The sequence below is a fragment of the Ursus arctos genome, unplaced genomic scaffold (assembly GCF_023065955.2).
Source record: "Ursus arctos isolate Adak ecotype North America unplaced genomic scaffold, UrsArc2.0 scaffold_6, whole genome shotgun sequence".
Lineage (NCBI taxonomy): Eukaryota > Metazoa > Chordata > Mammalia > Carnivora > Ursidae > Ursus > Ursus arctos.
In genome coordinates this window covers 8,183,043-8,201,976 of record NW_026623078.1, presented here as the reverse complement: position 1 = coordinate 8,201,976, position 18,934 = coordinate 8,183,043, and the positions used below count along the sequence as shown (strand labels likewise).

Below are 18,934 nucleotides of genomic sequence, written 5' to 3'. Positions count from 1 at the left end.
GCCCCCGTACCCCGCGGCATTTCGGGACACGGACAGGGTGCGGGCACGCGCCGTGCCGGGTTTGGGCGTGATGGCTGACTCCGCGTCAGGCATGCGGGCCTCCCTATTGCAGCTGCAGGAGTCCTTATCTGCCGGGGACCGCTGCAGCGCCGCGATGGCCAGTTATCAGCTGATCCGGGGCCTGGGACAGGAGTGCGTGCTGAGCTCCGGCCCTGCGGTGCTGGGTGGGTACTGTCCTGGCCCCGCCGAGGAGGGTACCAACGCGCGTGCGCGTTTGGGCTTTCCGGGTTGTGCCGGGGCCCGACACCCCGGAGTTTCTCTCCTGGTGGGTTTATCTGACGGTGTTTTGAAAAAGTCCAGTCTGATTCTGGATTGTCGGAATTTCTGTGGTTGTGTATAAAAAGTAATTTGTCTTGCTGCTTTTTGTCTTAGCAAAGATGTTTTAAAAGTAAAGTTGGTGAAAATACCCTAAATTTGGCAATCATCGCTATGCAAAGGAGGCAGAGGGAACCAAAAGAAGTATTTTCTTTAACCTTTTTTAAAAGCGCCTAAACCCTGGGGCACCTGGGTGGCTCAGCCGTTAAGCTTCTTCTTTCAGCTCAGGTCATGATCCCAGTATCTTGGGATTGAGCCCCGCATCTGGCTCCCTGCTCAGCCGGAAGCCTGCTTCTCCCTCTCCCACTCCCCCTGCTTGTGTTCCCGCTCATGCTGTCAAATAAATAAATAAAATCTTAAAAAAAAAAAAAAGCGCCTAAACCCACCAGTATTTTTCCCCCACTCTTACGTTTTCTGTTCCTACTTCAGAGAAGCATTACAGAAATATGACTCTATAGTCCTGCAGTCCTTTTAACTTTTTTTAGCAGTCCCTGAATGAGAACCTTTTGCTCCTTTGTTGTAAAAGTGCCTCTTTTTAGCACTTTTAAAATATATCATTGCATGAAAACTTCTTATGCTCTCTACTACTTGTATATTGTCAAGGATATTAATGGGGAAATAAATTTAAAAAACTAACATGTAAATGCTTTCTGGTCTCAGAGGTTTTTGTTTTTGTTTTTTTAAATTTTAGAGCGAGGGAGGGGGGAGGGGCAGAGTGAGAGACTATTTCAAGTAGATTACCGGCTAAGCATGGAGCCCCATGCCCATGCTTAACCAACTGAGCCACCCAGGTACCCCTAGTCTCAGAATTTCTAAGTTAGAATTACTTTTCTGTTCTTTTAGTTAACTTGTTTATAAAAGAGTTCCAAGTTTACTCTGAATGTTTGGTATATGTTTTTTCAGGTGGAAGATAATAGAGGAATGTATTAGTTTTCTGTTGCTGCAGTAACAAATACCATAAGCTTAGTGGTTTAAAACAACATAGGTTTAACAATCTTATAATTCTGTAGTAAGAAGCCCAACAGGGGTCTCACCAAACTAAAACCAAGGCATCAGGCAGATCACTTTACTTTCTAAAGGTTCTTGTGTAGAATCCATTTCCTTTTTCATTCAGGTTGACAGAATTCTGTTCTTTGCAATTATAGGACTAAAGTCCCCTTTTCCTTCCTGATGTTCCCTGCTTGTAGAAGCCACCCACATTTCTTGAATCATGGCCTCCATCTTCAAAGCCAGCAACCATGGGTCTAGTAGCTCCTGTGCTTGAAACCTCTCTTATCTCCTGTTCTCTTTCCATTTTTCTTCCTCTCTTCTTCACTGGTAAGGGCCCATGTGATTATACTGGACCCATGGATAACCCAGGATATTCCCCCCCCCCTTTTTTTAAAGTCACCTGATTAATAACCTTAATTCCATTTGCAGCCTTAATTTCCTTTTTCCATGTAAAGTTAGTGTATTCACAGGTGTGATATTGGGATTAAGGTTCAGGTATCTTTGGGGCCATTATTCTGCCTGTGTCATCCCAGTGGAATATCGCCTAGAGTTTCCTGTTTTCCTTGTTTAAATACAGCTGCTTTAAGTTAGTGTTTAATTGCTTATCAGGCTGAACTGAGAAACATGAAGCCCATTTAGGGTGGGTTTATGGAATGCTTCTTAGCAGCTCTCTTACTTTTTTTTTTTTTCTTTTTGTCCAGCATTACAGTCTTCCTTAGTTTTTTCCAAAGATTTTGGTTTGCTTGTATTTGTTCGGAAGTCACTTAGCATTGATGAAGTAAGTTGAAGATTTCATTTTCCTTTTCTTGTACATTACTTTATGTTGGAGTGACTCTTCTTCTTGCCCATATTTACTATAATGCTTCTTTCTTTCATTATAGTTTCGTGATTGTAGAGAAGAAGTTTTAAAATTTTTATGTATTTTCTTAGAAAAAATTGACCAGAAGATCGTACCTTATTCTCTTGAAATTAAGGTAAGGAGAATAAACATATCTCATTATATACCAACATCAGTTTTAACTTATGCTGCAAGTTAAACTTGGGTTTATATTTTATTCCTGCCTTTCTCATCAAGGTGTTTACTTACTTGTGCTTAATTGTGGGCTGGAAATGAAGTAGGCTATTCTTTTTAGATTTAGTAAGATAAAGTCGTCAAAAACTACCTTGATAACTTTTTGCACATAGGATAAATAATGTCTTTTATAAAAAGTCATAATAAATTGGGTTTTTTGAATTGTGGGGAGATTTCAAAACACTAAAAAACAATTTTAAAGAATTCTGCTGGGTAAGACTCCTATTTCATGTCATTTATGTGTGCCCTTTCACAGCAGTTTAAAGTTTGCCTTTCTTGTGCCTCCTGTTCTCTACCCACCTGCCTTTCCCAGGTGTCCTCATAATTTACTGTGGAACTAGTAATCATAAATTAACTTGTTCTTTCTCAGACTTGTTTATACTTTCAACAAATGCCACAAGTTAAGTTGTTTTTATTGGTCCCGAATTGCTTCTAGTTCTTGGATGCTAAGATTTGATGAAGAAGTATGTATTCAATCTGGGGTAATTTATAAGAAGTTATTTTATTAATTATAATTAGCCCTAATATGTGACATAATAATCATCAGTCTTTTTTTAATAGGTTTTAATTTTATTTTCTTTTGATTTCTTGTCTTTCTGGTTTGGAATCCTAACACAGTTGACCCTTGAACAACAGAGGGTTAGAGGCATTGACCCCCTGCATGCAGTTGAAAATCCATGTATTTGACTTTTGATTCCCCAAAAAGTTAGCTACAAATAGCCTACTGTTGACTAGAAGCTTTACTGATAAACATAGTTTATTAGCACATATTTTGTATGTTATGTGTATTATAGATTGTATTTTTATAGGTGAATAAGCTAGAGAAAAAATGTTATTTAGGAAATCATAGGAGAAAATACACTTACAGTACTATACAGTATTTATCGAAAAAGTCTAGGTATAAGGGACTCTGCACCGTTCAAGCCTATGCTGTTCAAGAGTCAACTGTATTTTAAAAAGTTGCTTCAACAGTAGGAGTAACTAACATTTGTAGAGTGCTTCTTAGGTTACAAAGTTCTTTCATGGTACAATTTGTCTTACTTAATTTTACCAAAACTCTTTTAGGTAGGTATTTTTAATCTATTTAGCTTACAAATGAGACTAGAAGTTAAGAAGCTTCACCCAAAACTTGGAGCCAAGTGGCCTTCTTCCAGAGTGCCTGCTTGTTTTTTTAGACTGAGCTGTTCTCCTGTGGAGTCCCAACGATTCTTCTCTGAATTGCTTTAGTTACCTTTTAAAATTTTTCATGTTTGCTATCTTAATATATGGCAACAAATGCTGTAGGAGGTATGCAAGGAAGCATAACTTTTTTTTTTTTTTTTGATCCTGCTCGGGTGTCCATTTACTTTGTGTTTTTGTGATCATTGTTGATATCATTACCATAGCATACTGCATAAATATCTTCAGTAATTTTTAATCAGTATGTTTATATACTCTAATATAATACTTTTAACAGCAGAATACTAAATTGTAGTAGGTCATATATAGGTATTGCTCTTCTCAGGGATGTACTTTTAGCTGTTGTGAAGAACTAAGATCTTATTGATGATTTTGGTATGTCTCCTTTTAAAATCTAGAATACTTGTACCAGTGTTTACACAAAGGATAAAGCTGCTAAATGTAAAATCCCAGCCCTAGATCTTCTTATTAAGGTAATTTTATTATTTCTAAGTACATGCATTTCATATTAAACATAGAACTTAAAAAGCAGAAAATTAGAGTTTTAAGTTATGTTTTGAGTGAGAGGTGTTAGAGGCTAGGCTTTGGTCACATTGATGTATGGACACGATTTTCTGACCATCACCTGTTAATACTTTGGCCCTTTGCTCTTAGTCCCTTCTGGGTAGCAGAGGAAGGATTTCAGTTTGTTAGGGGAATTAAGAGGAAAAATAAGCAAGGAATGTACTGCTCCTCTGTTACTCTCATCACCCTGACTCTTAAAACCTAAGGCTACTAAGAGTTGTCAGAATTTGCATCTTTGACTTCTTTCCTAAACCATACCATGAAATGGGTCTGTATGTTGTATTTAAATGTTTCTTGGGGCTCACTCTCACCTGTTTCTCTCTCAGATGCATCTCTTTTACTGCATCTCTATTTTAGAATTCCTTTGGGTCTTGTTAGTCCTTGTCTTAAGTGCATCCGAGAGAATGGTTCTAGTGATATTAATTTCTTGGGAAGGTAAACTTAAGTCTACACCCTCTTTCCCTTTATAACCCCTGTGTTCTACTACCCACCTCAAGCTCTACCTCCCAAATAATGAGGCTAGATAGGAGTGCCAAGAGGCCAAGGAAATCCCCTAGAGACATGTGATTCTGGAGCTTTGTTGTGTAGAAACAGTGCAGAAGAGGAAGCCTTGTCATTATTTTCCTGTATAGACAATGCTAGTTTGTATTATTTTAGTTACTTCGGACTTTAAGAAGTTCTAGACTCATGGATGAATTTAGAATTGGAGAATTATTTAGCAAATTCTATGGAGAACTTGCATCGAAAACAAAAATACAGGATACAGGTGAGATGCATTCAAATGTTATTTTTAACTATTTTAACAAATTGGCAATAAAAAAATTAGTGTAAAACTTAGGTTTTTCCCTACTAAAGCATTTATATATTTTACAGATTAATCCTTTTTTGCTGAAAACAAACCCAAGTGAAAATAAACAAAAACATGTTAAGACTTCTGCTTCTGAGAGTTTAATCTTGATGAAATGATTTATTTTATTTTAAATAGGCTACACACCCAATGTTGTATGCTGTACTGACTGAACCAGCCAGGTGCCCCATGAAATGATTTCTTTAAATAGAAAGCTTGCAAAAAAAAAAAAAAAAAGAAGAAAGAAAGAAAAGAAAACTCACAACACATGTCAGATGTAACTTAGTTTATAATAGTAGTTTGGCATAAAATTTATCAGGAAAGATTCTGGTACATAAAACTAGATATTTTCTGTCTTATTGTGAAATTACTTTTGAACTGAACATTCTCTCATTTTGTTATTCATACATTTTTGTTTATTTAAATGTAATTTTTGGCCTTCACTTATCTAAAATTTATTTTTTAGTTTTAGAAAAAATATATGAGCTTCTAGGAGTATTAGGTGAAGTTCATCCTAGTGAGATGATAAATAATTCAGAAAAACTGTTCCGGGCTTTTCTGGGTGAACTTAAGACCCAGGTATGGCAAACTTTATGCTATTCTGCTTCCAAAGATTTTGTGTTTGTCTCTTTTAGTGATACTGTCTTTAAAACTCTCTCTCTCTTTTTTTTTAAAGATGACATCAGCAATAAGAGAGCCCAAATTGCCTGTTCTGGCAGGGTGTCTGAAGGGATTGTCTTCGCTCATGTGTAACTTCACCAAATCCATGGAAGAAGGTATTGTTTGACTTTGCTTGATTTTCTTCTTAGTTCAAAAACTATAATTCTAAAATGAATTGCCTGTTTATTTTTTTGAACTTTTAAACCAATTGCAGATTCACACACAGTTGTGAGGAGTAATACAGAGAAGTTCCATTTGTCCTTTACCCACTTTGTATTAGTGATGACCTCTTTTATAACTAGTACAATAGCATAACCAGGATATTGACATTGATAAATCTACCAACGTTACCCACATTTCACTAGTTTTATGTGCCCATCTTTGCATGTGTGTATTTCATTCTCTGCAGTTTTATCATGTACGAATTTGTGTATGCACCACCATAGTCAACATACTAAACAGACCATCACCATAAGCCCTCCTGCTATCCTTTTATAGCCACAGCCACCTTTTTTTCCCTACCACCGTCCTCCCTCCACCCCAAACCACTACTTTTTGACTTCTGAACATGCTGCTAGAAAGTGCAAGTAATTGTTGGAGTCCCTGCTTTCATTTTTTGAGGGATATACCCAAATGTGGAATTGTTGGATTATATGGTAATTCTATGTTTAATTTTTTGCCATATTGTTTTCCAAAGCAGCTACAACTATTTTATATTCTCACCAGCAATGCATAAGGATTCCAATTACTCCATATCCTTGCCAATACTTGATATTTCCTGGTTTTTGATAATAACCATCATAATGGGTGTGAAGTAGCATATCATTGTGGTTTTCATTTGCATTTCCCTTATGACTAGTGATGTTGAATGGCTTTTCATGTGTTTATTGGCTATTTACATATTTTCTTTGGAGAAATGTAATTTAAGTTCTTTGTCCAATTTTTTAATGGGATCATTTGATTTTTTTGTTTTGAATTGTAGGAGTTCTTTGGGTATTCAGATAGCAATTCCTTACCAAATACCTGATTTGCAAGTGTTTTATACCATTTTTATGGGTTGCCTTTTTGTCCTTTGATGTGTAAAAGGTTTTTATTTTGATGAAGTCTAGTTATCTATTTTTTCTTTTGTTGCCTGTGGTTTTGTCATGTCCATGAAATCATTGCCAAATCACTGTTGAATTGTTTATGTGCCTACGTAAAAAGTTACTTGGGTGCATATGTGTGTGTGGTTCTGTTTCTAAGTTCTCTGTTCTGTTCCATTGGTCTATGTATTTGTCCCTCTGCCAACACCACACTGTCTTTTTGACTCTAACTATACAGTAAGCCTTAATGTTGAGTAAAGTCCTCCCATTTTATTCTTTTTTTTAAAAGAACTACTTTTTTTTTTTTTAAGATTTTATTTATTTATTTGTCAGAGAGAGAAAGAGAGCATGTGCACACACAAGCAGGGGGAGTGGCAGGCAGAGAAAGAAGCAAGCTCCCCGCAGAGCAAGGAGCCTGATATGGAATTGGATCCCAGGACCCTGGGATCATGACCTGAGCCGAAGGCAGATGCTTAACCACCTGAGCCACCCAGGAGTCCGCAAAAGAACTGCTTTTGAAATCATTTATTTATTAACTTATTTTTTAAAAAGATTTTATTTGAGATAGCAAGAGAGAGGAAGTACAACGGGGGTGGGGGGGGCAGAGGGAGAAGCAAACTCCGGGAGCCTGACCGGGGCTCTATCCCAGGACCCCGGGATCATGACCTGAGCCAAAGGCAGAGGCTTTACTGACTAAGCCACCCAGGTGCCCCTGAAATCATTTAAGTGCTATGCTTTTCCATGTATATTCTAGAATAAGTTTGTGTCTACAAAACACCTTGCCTGGATTTTGATAGTCATTGCATTAAACCTGTATATTAATCTGGAGAGAACTGACATCTTTGCTATGCTAAATTTTCCAATCCATGAACACAGTTTCTCTCTCCATTTATTTAGGTCTTTGATTTCTTCCATCAGCGTTTTGTAATTCTTAGGATACAGATTCTTGCCTATGAATTTTAAAGTTTGTTTAATATGCTTTATAGTTATAACGCTTTCTTGTAATATCTGAAAATTAAAGTTTTAGAGGATAATCTAGCTAGGATGACATTATATGCATTATGAAATTCATTTCTTCTTAAAAGGCAATGAAAACTTTTAACACTAAAAGATTCTTTAAATGACAAAAAATTCTCTATTTGCTCTTTCTTAGCATTTCTGTCCGAGTAATTGCCAAATTGTTCTACTTCCTGTGTTTACTTTTATTAGGTTGAAACTTATGAAATTCCAATATCCAATATTTTTATATTCCAACATCCAATGATTTTTGACCTACAAAAACAGCAATTTCATGTTTCAACCTAATGTTTTTACTCACCTTTCTATTGCTTACCAAGGATGTTGTATCAGCTCTATGTGATTTCTCTTCTTTTATTTTCTCTCTTATCTGTCCCATATTCTGTTGCCAGCTTTCTATTTCATCATGTCCTTGCTCACAGATCACGCATTGGAAACCTTTATGATTCCCCTGAGATGAGTCACTTTCTCTGGCTTCTATATTCTACTGTTACAGCACTTCCTACGATGTATTTTTAATTTATCAGGTTATATGTTTATTTCTGTCACTTGCACCTGCTGGCAGGTAATGTTGCTGATTTGTCTTTTATTTGCTTGGCATATTAATTGATATTCAGTGAACAAATACAGTTTAAGAAAAATAACAGCACTTATTGCTTAATTTACCATGTGCTAAAGACTATTCTAGAATAGTTGCAAGGACAATCCCAGCAATAACTCTCTTAGGAAATAATAGCTTTGTTTTTTAGATTAGGAAACTAGAACTAAGATAAGTTACTTGCCCAAAGTCACACAACCGATGTGGTAGCAGAGTAATGGCTCCCGGTGACAGTCTCATTCTAATCCCCTGAAGCCTCCAGAAAGGAAAACAGCCCTGCTGACACCCTGATTTTACCTCAGTGAGACCCATTCGGATTTCTCATCTCCAGAACTGTATAGTAACAAATATGTATTTTTTAAGCCACTCACTTTGTGATAGTTTGTTACAGTAGCAGTAGTAAATTATATAACCAATAAGTGGCAAGACTAGGAATTAAACCTTGGTCTGAGGCTATAATTTATAGTTTTTCTGTCGTGCCATGATTATGTGACATCAAGCACTAAATACTAGTATTTTCATTCACAGAGTATGTGTTTCTTGGGTGCCTTCTATCTAAAGAATGATGAATTAAGTGTTGGATTCAGTGATCAAAATCGCCAGATTCCTACCATCATGAACTCAGTTTATTAGAGGAAACAGACAATAAATAGATGAACAGGCTATTACAGATTTCAGGGTTCAATTATGGAAACAAATTGGGTACAGCAAATAGGAATATCAGAGTATGGAGAGGGTAGAGGATGTATACAGCTTGCTGGTTCTTTGTGAGGAGGCAAGAAGAAGCTAAGGCCTGCAGGATGGCGAGGAGACAGCTGGGAAAGAGCTCAGAAGAGCATGCTAGGCAGAGGGATCAGCAAGTACCCAGCTTTCAAGCCTAGGCAGCGCACAGTGGTCAGAAGGGTTCGAGAGAACTGGCATGTCTGGAGCACAGTGGCACACAGAGAGTGCCTGGGGAGAGATTGCACAGGATATGGGGTCAGTGTGTGAGGGGATTCTGAGCTGGAATTTTATTCCACATGTATGAGAAACCATGTTTTTTTCTCTAATGAATAGGTATGGGCTAGTTGATGTTTTACAGGGTTCCACTTGACTGCTCTTGAATGTAGGATTTGTTTTGGTGTAGGATTGAGAGACTTTGCTCTTGAGTGTGGCCGTGAGCAGCTGAAGTAGGTGCAGTGGTGTTTAAGCTGGGTGGGGCAGGTTTCAGGCAAAACCTGGCTTTTTGTTTTGGACATGTTTAACAATAGAAGCTATGGAATGTCTCAGCTTAGATTTTAAGGGTATGGTTGCATATGTAAGACTAGATCTTTCAGGTGAAATTAGACTTTAAGATATAAATTTGGAAGTTTTCAGCATAGAGGTTATATGTGAGACTGTGAGTGTGAGCAAGATCAGCTGGGGAGCGGGTACAGAGAAAATGGGGCAAGGATGTAAGGTGCTTCGCTCTGGGTGGAGTCTGAATGCAAAGCCACCAGAGCTGCAGAGTGGGTCCAGGCAGGTTCAGTTGACTGTTAGCGGGCAAGCTGGATAGCAGGTTAAAAGTTTAGTAGGGTGAAGACAAGGTGGAACGGAAGGGAGGAAGTGGAGGTTGTCTGCAGAAAACCCTTTAGAGAAATCTTAACAACAGAGGAGACCAAAGAAATGTATGGCTGAAGGGGACAAGGCGGCAAGAGAGGGTTTTTAGAAATAGTTACCAGAATGTGTACACTTATGTTCCTAGAAACACTGTCCATAATAGCTAAAAGGGAGAAATAACCCAAGTGTCCATCAACAGATGAGTGGATAAACAAATGTAGTATATACACACAACAGAATATTACTCAGACGTAAAAAAGGAGGGAAATACTGTGCCATGCTACAACATGTGGACTAGAGAACATTACGCTGTGAGGTAAGCCAGTCACAAAGGTATAAATACTGTATGAGGTAGCAGGAACAGGGAAATTTATAGGTTTAGAAAGTAGAATCAAGGTTACCAGGGGCTGGGGGGCAGGGGTTAGTGTTTAATGGCTACGGCCTTTCTGTAGGGTATGTTGAAAATGCTTTGGGTATAGAAACGGTGGTGAGTACATGACAGTGTAAATGTATTTAACGCCACTGAATTGTACACTTACACATGGTTAACATGGTAAATACTCTGTTATATATATTTTGCCACAACCAAAAAGTAAATACAAGAACATGCTTGCAGAGGGAGTGGTCTACTAGAAAGCAGAGGTGGACGTAGGAGAGCAGAGTGTGGGAAAGGTCATGGAGGTGATGTCCATTCCCACTGCTGAGAGCTCAGGCCCTTGCATTCCTGCGACTCACTGTGTTCACCTGAGTCCACCCATTCTAGACCAACTGTGCGCTGACAGGTACCTCATGCCTTTGAGTCTGTACACCTGTGTCTACACGGTCACTTTCTATTGGTATTAGAATGACCTTTTTTCGAATTAGTTCCCATTCTTTTAGGCCCAGCTCAAGTGCTGCCGTGTCTGTAAAGCACGTCTTGAATACTCATAGCCAGAAGAAATCTCTCCTTATATTAGATATAAGGAGCTTTTCAAATATCTCTTTTAAGGCATTTTACACCTTTTTAAATATCTCTTTTGTGACATTATTCTATAGACATGCTGATGTTTCTCTCCTCTTAAACCCTCTCTGACCCCTTTTCCCTCTATCTTCTTTCACAGTTGGGCTGTGTTTTTAAATGTATCAGTCCTTTCAATCAAAGCGAACAATTTTTGAGCCTCTGCTGTTTGCAAGTCACTGTTACAAGGGCAGAGAACTTAGTGATGAGTAAAGCTTGGTTTCTGGATAGCTGCAGTGAATACTGGTGGGAGACAGTTAAATAATTGTGATGTCTGTCAGGTCAGGATAAGAGTCTTGGGTTATACTTGTATAACTGTTTTATCTTTAGGTGATGAGTTTACTAAGGTCAAAGATCATATTTTATTCACATTTGTAATTCCCATAGTAATTTGGTGTACTATGTGCTGAATAAAAGCCTGGCAGCACGGGGGTGATGATCGTGTGCTTGGCCTTACCTAATCCTCCATACGACTCTCAAAGAAGCCATATAGCGTCCCTTTTTATAGATGAGAAAACTGAGGCCCTGAGAGATTACATAACAGAGCTTGTAGTGATGAGGTGGAATTGAAGCTCATGTCCTTGTTACACTTTTTTTTCTTACTTTTCTATGGTAATAACTGCAGCAGTCATAGCTTGCAGCTCTTCAGCTGAAATGAATGTTTGAAGGTGTAATTTCTGAATTTGAGCTATATGAGAAAAAAGCTGTTGGTTGAAAAGTGTTTGTGAGGTTTGCCAGATGATAGTGTTGGGATTTGTAATGGAGGCTTCTTTTTGTTTTTCACCCAGATCCCCAGACTTCAAGGGAGATTTTTGATTTTGCGTTAAAGGCAATTCGTCCTCAGGTAGGGTTAATATTACTTTAATTCTTTTATAGCTGAGACTTGTAATTGTCAAACATTGATGGTACTTTTCTTTTTTTTATAAATAGATTGATCTGAAGAGATATGCGGTACCCTTAGGTAAGATTGTATATTTAATAAGATGGAATATTTCAGATTTTTAAATTAAGGCCTTGAATAAACTTTTGCTTAAACTATGAGTGAGCGTATGTATGAGAATGTCTCTGATGTTTCACATACATAGTTACTTACAGGGAGGCTCTCGGAGACTTTGTTTTTAGCATGCAAACTCTGGTTAGATGGTCACACTTCTATTACATGATTTAAAAAAATTAGAACATCTTTTAGGAGATCCAGATTGTTTGATACTGACTTTATCTAAATAAACCCTGATTCTCCTTCTGAACTTTGGTTTTGGGGGTAATTGGCTTATTGATTCAAATGAAGATTGGCAGTGTTAGAACTTTGATCAAAATCCCTACGTTATTCATTATAGTATAATGGTAGTGGATCTTCATGAACAGTTTTAGTTTTGACATATACTTAAAGTTTTCTTAGTTTTTTATTCTGCTTTTTGTTGTTCTATTTTAAATATAATGGTTTTTGCAATTGCAGCTGGCTTATGCTTATTTACCCTGCATGCATCTCAGTTTAGCACGTGCCTTCTGGACAACTACGTTTCTTTATTTGAAGTACTGTCAAAATGGTGTAGTCATTCGAATGTAGAATTGAAAAAAGCTGCACATTCAGCTCTGGAATCTTTTCTGAAACAGGTACTCAACTTTTATTTAAAAATATTTTTTCCATGCAAAAAATTAAATTTCAGTTTTGTGCATGCACGTTTGAAAAATGAATACAGGTTGATCTATTAGCTTCTGTAGTATTTAAATAAAGAACCTTGGTTATTAATCAGCCGCATGGGTGGCAGCAGGACTGAAAGAAAGGTAGGAAGATACCAGATCTGATCACAGCCTCAGAGCCAATACTGAGGGAGTCTAATGGACATGAGAAATGGCAATGAGGAGGTAGAAGGAAGAAAGGCCGGGGGATTGAGGATCCTCTGAGCCAGGGACAGCCATGTGGGGGTGAGGAAGCATCTCCTGAGAGGTGAGGGCCAGCTGTCATGTTAAGATGTTTATGTTGTACCCTACTTCAAGAACAAGAAGAGTCCATTTGCCCGTGTGTATTTTCCATCTAGTTAGGGTGTGATTGTAGAATTGAGCCTGCAAATTTGGAAATGTATCTCAGTTGGCTAGAGGGAATATACTTGTGGCTCTGAGAATCCAGACATGTCTAGAAATACTTGATGTTCAGGCCAGGTGTTACGGAATTAGACTGGTTGGGTTGTCTCTGATGGAAAACTCTTTTAAGAGTCACCAAAAGGGGCACCGGGGTGGCTGAGTCATTAAGCGTCTGCCTTCAGCTCAGGGCGTGATCCCAGATCCCTGCTTCACTGGGAGCCTGCTTCTTCCTTTCCCAATCGCCCTGCTTGTGTTCCCTCTCTCGCTGGCTTTCTCTCTGTCAAATAAATAAATAAAATCTTCAAAAAAAAAAAAGAGTCACCAAAAGTGTTGTTTGGAGCAATGTTATAAATGGTAGTTAAATTTACAAGCTATTCCATGAAGACCTATCTGAACGGCGGCACAGAGTATCCCGTTGTAGGGATATACACAGTCTGTTTATGGACAATTGGGTTGTTTCCACCTTGGGGTTATTTTAAATAAACAGTTAAGAACATTGTGACAAAGTGTTTTTGTGGACATACATTTTTACTCTCTTGAGTAAAAACCTAGAAGTGGAATTACTGGATCATAAGGTAGATATATATTAAACTATAAGGAACTGCCGAACTCCTTTCAAGCTTGTTGCACCAGTTTAATTCCCACCAGCAATGCATGGGAGCTTCTGTTAGCCCACTTCCTCATTAACACAGGGTATTGTTGGTCATTTCAATTTTATCTCTTCTCGTGTGTACGATGTTACCTTACTGTGGTTATAATTTGAATTTCCATGGTGATTGTTGATAATGATCTTTTTTCCTATAGTTTCTAGCCTTCATATATTTGTGAGGTATTCATTCAGCTATTTTGTTTATTTTAAAGTTGGTTGTATATCTTTTTATAAATTGTGAGAGTTCTCTACATCTAAAAATATTGCAAATAATTTCTGTGGCATCTTTGAAAAAGCAGATGTTTTCTTAGGAGCATCTTTGAAAGAACAGATGTTTTAAAGTTTAAGTCCAGTTTACCAGTTTTCCAACTTGTTCTTCCTTTCTACGTCCTAAGAAATTTTTGCCTATCTCATAGTCATAGAGATTTTCTCTAGTTTTCTTCAAGAAGTTTTATAGTTCATAGTTTCAACATTTACATTTAGGTCTGTAGTCCATTTTGAATTAGTTTTTGTGTATGGTGTAAGGTAAGGGTTGAAAGTTGTTCCCCCCCCCCCCCATTTTTAGCTGTGAGCATCATTTGATCATTTGTTGAAAAGACTCTTCTTTCCCCAGTGACTTACCTTGGTACGTTTGTCAAAAATCAATTGATAGGGTTTATTGGTGGATTCTCTATTTTGTTCCATTCATCTGTCTGTTCTACAATAGTACCTCACTGCCTTGGTTATTCTAGCTTTATGTTAAGTGTTGAAATTAAGTGGTGGATGTCCTCTAGCTTCGTTCTTTTCCATTATTATTTTGACTATTATATGTAAATTTAAACATTACTCGTGAGATAAAGAAATTTTTCAATAGATTTATATAAAGTTCTTATAAACATTGTAGGATAGCAGCATAGAATTAAAAAAAAATAGAAGTGTTCAAAGAAGACTGTTAAAATCTTCTGAAATCCTACCATTAAGAAAAAAAAAAATCACCATTTTAGTGGCATTGCTTCTAGACCTCCCCCTCCCTTTCTCTGTCCCTTACTCTGTCCTCCTTTCTCTCCCGCTATACTTCCTTTCATTCCCTTCTCAAGGGAAAGGAATGGGGATGGAAGAAGAGCAATATCTTGACATAAAGGAATATTCATAATTTCTGTGACTTTATGATTTTCCGTTGTGGTGGGTATGTTTTCCTGATAGAGTGTTGAGAGCTGCATGATTAATTTGTAATGGCAACATAATTGATACGTACAATTATATTTATATTTAAGTCGTATTTATATTTGTCCTCTGTTGTTGGATAATTGTTTCCAACTTTTTGCTACTATATGCAGAAAACAATTGGATAATAATGTATAAAAAGGATGTTTGCTGAAAGCACAATAATAAAAAATTAGAAACAGTTCATAAATGTATAAACATTTTAGTATATTCATAAAGTGAAAAACTATTCTGTGATTAAGTAAGTTGATAGTGTTTCCTAACATCTTGAGGAACATGTTCCTGATATGCTTGTGAAGAAGGAAATTTTGAGGCAGAATATATATAATACCCCACTCTTCTAAAATAAATGGGGTTTCGTGCAGGATTAGGGTGTGTGTGTTGGTAGGTTGGCAATGAAAGGTGGATATCTTTTTTCTGCCTTTGATAATTATCTAGATTCTTTCCATACTTGTCTTTGTGGACAGTCTTTATGCTGCAATTAGGAATGATTTTTTGAACGTTTGTATTAGTTCTTGCATTTAGATTACTGTCACAGTGTGGTTAGGTGGAGATCGACTTGCTTCTCAAAGTACTTTTTTCCCTTGCCTCACCTAATTCAAGCTTTACAGTGTGTAGCTTATTTTTTTTTTTGAAAGATGAGATGCTTTGTGTTTCTGTCTGATTGTGAGTCCTGAGCTCTGTTTTGTGTTGCCCTAATGAGACACTGGGTCTGTTAATTCTGAACTCGCTGGCTGCTGGGCCTGCACGACTCTACACCATGCTGTGAGTTACAGATGAGCTCTAACTATGCTTTCTGCTTCATCAGGGAGCCTAACTTCAAAACCTGGTTTTTGTGCATGTCTTCCTGCACTGGCCTGGTCTCCTTCAGTGCCTTTCTCCAGGGAAAATGCATCACATGCAATAGAGAGTGTCTTTTCTAAACTTGATGCAGACTAAGCAAATTGAAGTGGTAGTTCTTTATCAATAAAAGCGATTGTGTGGAATTATAACAACACATTGATAGTATCTAATTAAACAATTCTAGCCTTTTTACATTTTAATAGATTGCTTTGTTTTCCTATTGAATATTTCTAAAAAGTAAATATTATTATTTGCAGATTTCTTTTATGGTGGCGAAAGATGCAGAAATGCATAAGAGTAAGCTACAGTACTTTATGGAGCAATTCTATGGAATCATCAGGAACATGGATTCAAACAGCAAAGATTTATCCATTGCGATTCGTGGATATGGACTTTTTGCAGGAGTATGGCTCGTTAATTTATTCTTTTTAGTTTCATTTTGACTGTTTAAGGGAATATAATTTATTGCATTTTTGAATAACATCTCACACTTGTGACAGTATTGTACTTGCTTTGTTGTTAACTTGTTTTTTCAATGCCAGCTATGTATTAGGATTCTGTATACATATTATTTCAAATTTTTGTAACTCTCCTACAAGCTTTTAGGAGTATTATTCCACTTTACAAATGAGGAAACTGAGACCTAGAGAAATTAGGTAACTTGTCAAAGGACACACAGTTAATAATTGACAGAACCAAGATGTAAATTCAAGTTTGAAGACTTAAAACACCATGTTTTTTCTACTGTGCTATGCTGCCGATTATTTATGAAGTAAAATTATAGTTGATGTCACTCAGTGTTTTAGAAAGAGAGGTTCTTACGACAGAAGTATATTTAAGAGTATTGATGGGGTACCTTGGTGGCTCAGTCAGTTGAGCGTACGACTCTTGATTTCCGCTTAGGTCATGATCTCAGGGTTATGAGAGGGAGCCCCGCACAGGCTCTGTGTTGGGCGTGGAATCTGCTTAAGATTCTTTCTCTCCCTTTCCCCCTTCCCCCTTCTCTGTCTCTCCCCCTCCCTCTCTCTAAAAAAAAAAAAAGCATTAAAATATATCGATTATAACTATAGTTATTTCCCTCTTAGTGGATCTCTGTGACTAATGCTTTATAGAGAAAATCACTTGCTACCTGTCTTTCTACAGATCTACCCATCAGCGTCTACTCCATTAGAGTCCTTCTTCCCAGCTTAATACTCTCACTACTCATTCCATTTCTGATCATTTTCTCATCGGCTTCCAAATGGTCCTTCCTCCTCTTGCTCTTTTTAATCTTCATCTTCATTTGTCTCTGTTGGCTCCTTTGAGTATATACAGGGCAGAAGAACCAGTATGTGAGAAGGCTCGGAGGTAAATGAGAACATGGAATTTTCAACTTCATACACTATGGTCTAACCGACTTCAACTTGTTCACTGTAGTTAGAATATGTTCACAGTGTAGCTGGAGCATGACAGACAAAGAAAAAGGGAGAGGACTCTAAAAAGATTAACTAGTCAGATCCTCAGGGAAGCTAGATTAGATCTGAGGTCCGAAGAAGCCTTTGAAAAATCTGAAGCTAGGTAGTAGCATTATCAAATTTTGAGTTATAAAGATGGCTCTGGGTGTAGTGTATAGGGCAGTGTAGTAGCATTTTCCAGCTTTGAGTTTACTTCTCAGTTTCCCTCTCTAGGTGACTAGCCTAATAGGGCACAGACAGCATCTCATTTGTCTTTGATAGCTACCATCTAAATCTAGAATAGTTGACCATTAATAGATTTTTACGTATAGGGGCGCCTGGGTGGCGCAGTTGTTAAGCATCTGCCTTCGGCTCAGGGTATGATCCCGGCGTTCTGGGATCGAGCCCCACATCAGGCTTCTCCGCTAGAAGCCTGCTTCTTCCTCTCCCACTCCCCCTGCTTGTGTTCCCTCTCTCGCTGGCTGTCTCTGTCAAATAAATAAATAAAATCTTTTAAAAAAATTTAAAAAAACGATTTTTGTGTATAAATACATATTTAGAATATTATTATGGATTATTTTTAAAAGCATCTTTATGAGATATATTGTATTTTATAACTTTCATCTCCATTAAAAAGCTTATAATATTCAGCTTATAATCACATGGCTTAACATGACAACTTAAATATCATTATTTTGGCATTGATAAGATTGATAAAGACTTTTTTTACCTTTCCAAAAGCCTTGCAAGGTTATAAATGCGAAAGATGTTGACTTCATGTATGTAGAGCTCATTCAGCGCTGCAAGCAGCTGTTCCTTACCCAGATAGACACTGTTGATGACCACGTTTACCACATGCCAAGTTTCCTCCAGTCTATTGCAAGTGTCTTGCTTTACCTTGATACAGTAAGTGAAATAATTAATTAAACTGAGCATGATTTTGACTGTTCAATCTCAGTTCTTTAGATAATTTCATGGAGTCATATAAATTGTATGCATTTAGTACAGGCACCATTGTGATCAAGGTGACATTTTTAATTAGTACTTTGTGTTAATACAATTATTGTCATGAAACTTGACTTTTTGTTATCCAAAGCAGGAAAAATTATTTGTTACTCATTTTATCTTTCTAAAAGATTAAGATTGCTCGGGATAGAATTGCGCCTTAAGTATCATTCAAAAAGCTTTACTCTGATTTTTTTAGGCAGTCACAATAAGTATTCAGCTTATCAGTAGATTAGATATAAGCCAGGTTTTTCATTTATCTAACATGTATCCACTTGAGTTGTAATTACTTTGGATATTTGTATTATTCCTATATTTATTCCCTCTTCTAACTCTTAGTTTGCTCTCCATTTCTGGTAGGTTCCTGAGGTGTATACTCCGGTTCTGGAACATCTCATGGTGGTACAGATAGACAGTTTCCCACAGTATAGTCCAAAAATGCAGTCAGTGTGTTGTAAAGCCATAGTGAAAGTTTTCCTAGCTTTAGGGGGAAAAGGACCAGTTCTCTGGAATTGCATCAGTACCGTGGGTAAGTTTGGAACTCACCCTTATTTTTATGATGATGAATGACGAATACTTAACATGTTGTTTGATATAGATACCATTCATATCTTTTGATGTCTCTTGGAAAACTCATGTTTTGGTAGATCAAAACCTTCTTTTTCCATCCTTTTTTTGAATTTTTTCAAAAAAATTTTGTTTCTGAGTCTTAATAGTCCAAAATTTTAAACTAAAGATATTAAACTAAAAGGAAAAAATT

The 18,934-nt window shown here is 37.2% G+C and overlaps 1 protein-coding gene across 3 annotated transcripts in view; it reads left to right on the top strand.

The window, feature by feature from the left end:
* The first annotated feature begins 11 nt into the window (after positions 1-11).
* PRKDC (protein kinase, DNA-activated, catalytic subunit) overlaps positions 12-18,934 on the top strand; it is a 225,093-nt gene continuing 206,170 nt past the window's right edge. For 2 of the 3 annotated variants that reach the window (XM_026516500.4, XM_057307784.1), the window contains exons 1-13: positions 23-224; positions 2,067-2,143; positions 2,247-2,339; positions 4,015-4,089; positions 4,838-4,946; positions 5,494-5,606; positions 5,704-5,803; positions 11,748-11,803; positions 11,890-11,920; positions 12,416-12,573; positions 15,994-16,140; positions 17,911-18,075; positions 18,535-18,703. In XM_026516500.4, the coding sequence (XP_026372285.1) occupies positions 71-224; positions 2,067-2,143; positions 2,247-2,339; positions 4,015-4,089; positions 4,838-4,946; positions 5,494-5,606; positions 5,704-5,803; positions 11,748-11,803; positions 11,890-11,920; positions 12,416-12,573; positions 15,994-16,140; positions 17,911-18,075; positions 18,535-18,703 (1,447 nt within the window). In that variant the 5' untranslated portion in view covers positions 23-70. Of the gene's footprint in view, positions 225-2,066; positions 2,144-2,246; positions 2,340-4,014; positions 4,090-4,837; positions 4,947-5,493; positions 5,607-5,703; positions 5,804-11,747; positions 11,804-11,889; positions 11,921-12,415; positions 12,574-15,993; positions 16,141-17,910; positions 18,076-18,534; positions 18,704-18,934 lie in introns of all 3 variants that reach the window. The other variant, XM_026516499.4, reaches the window with a different exon arrangement.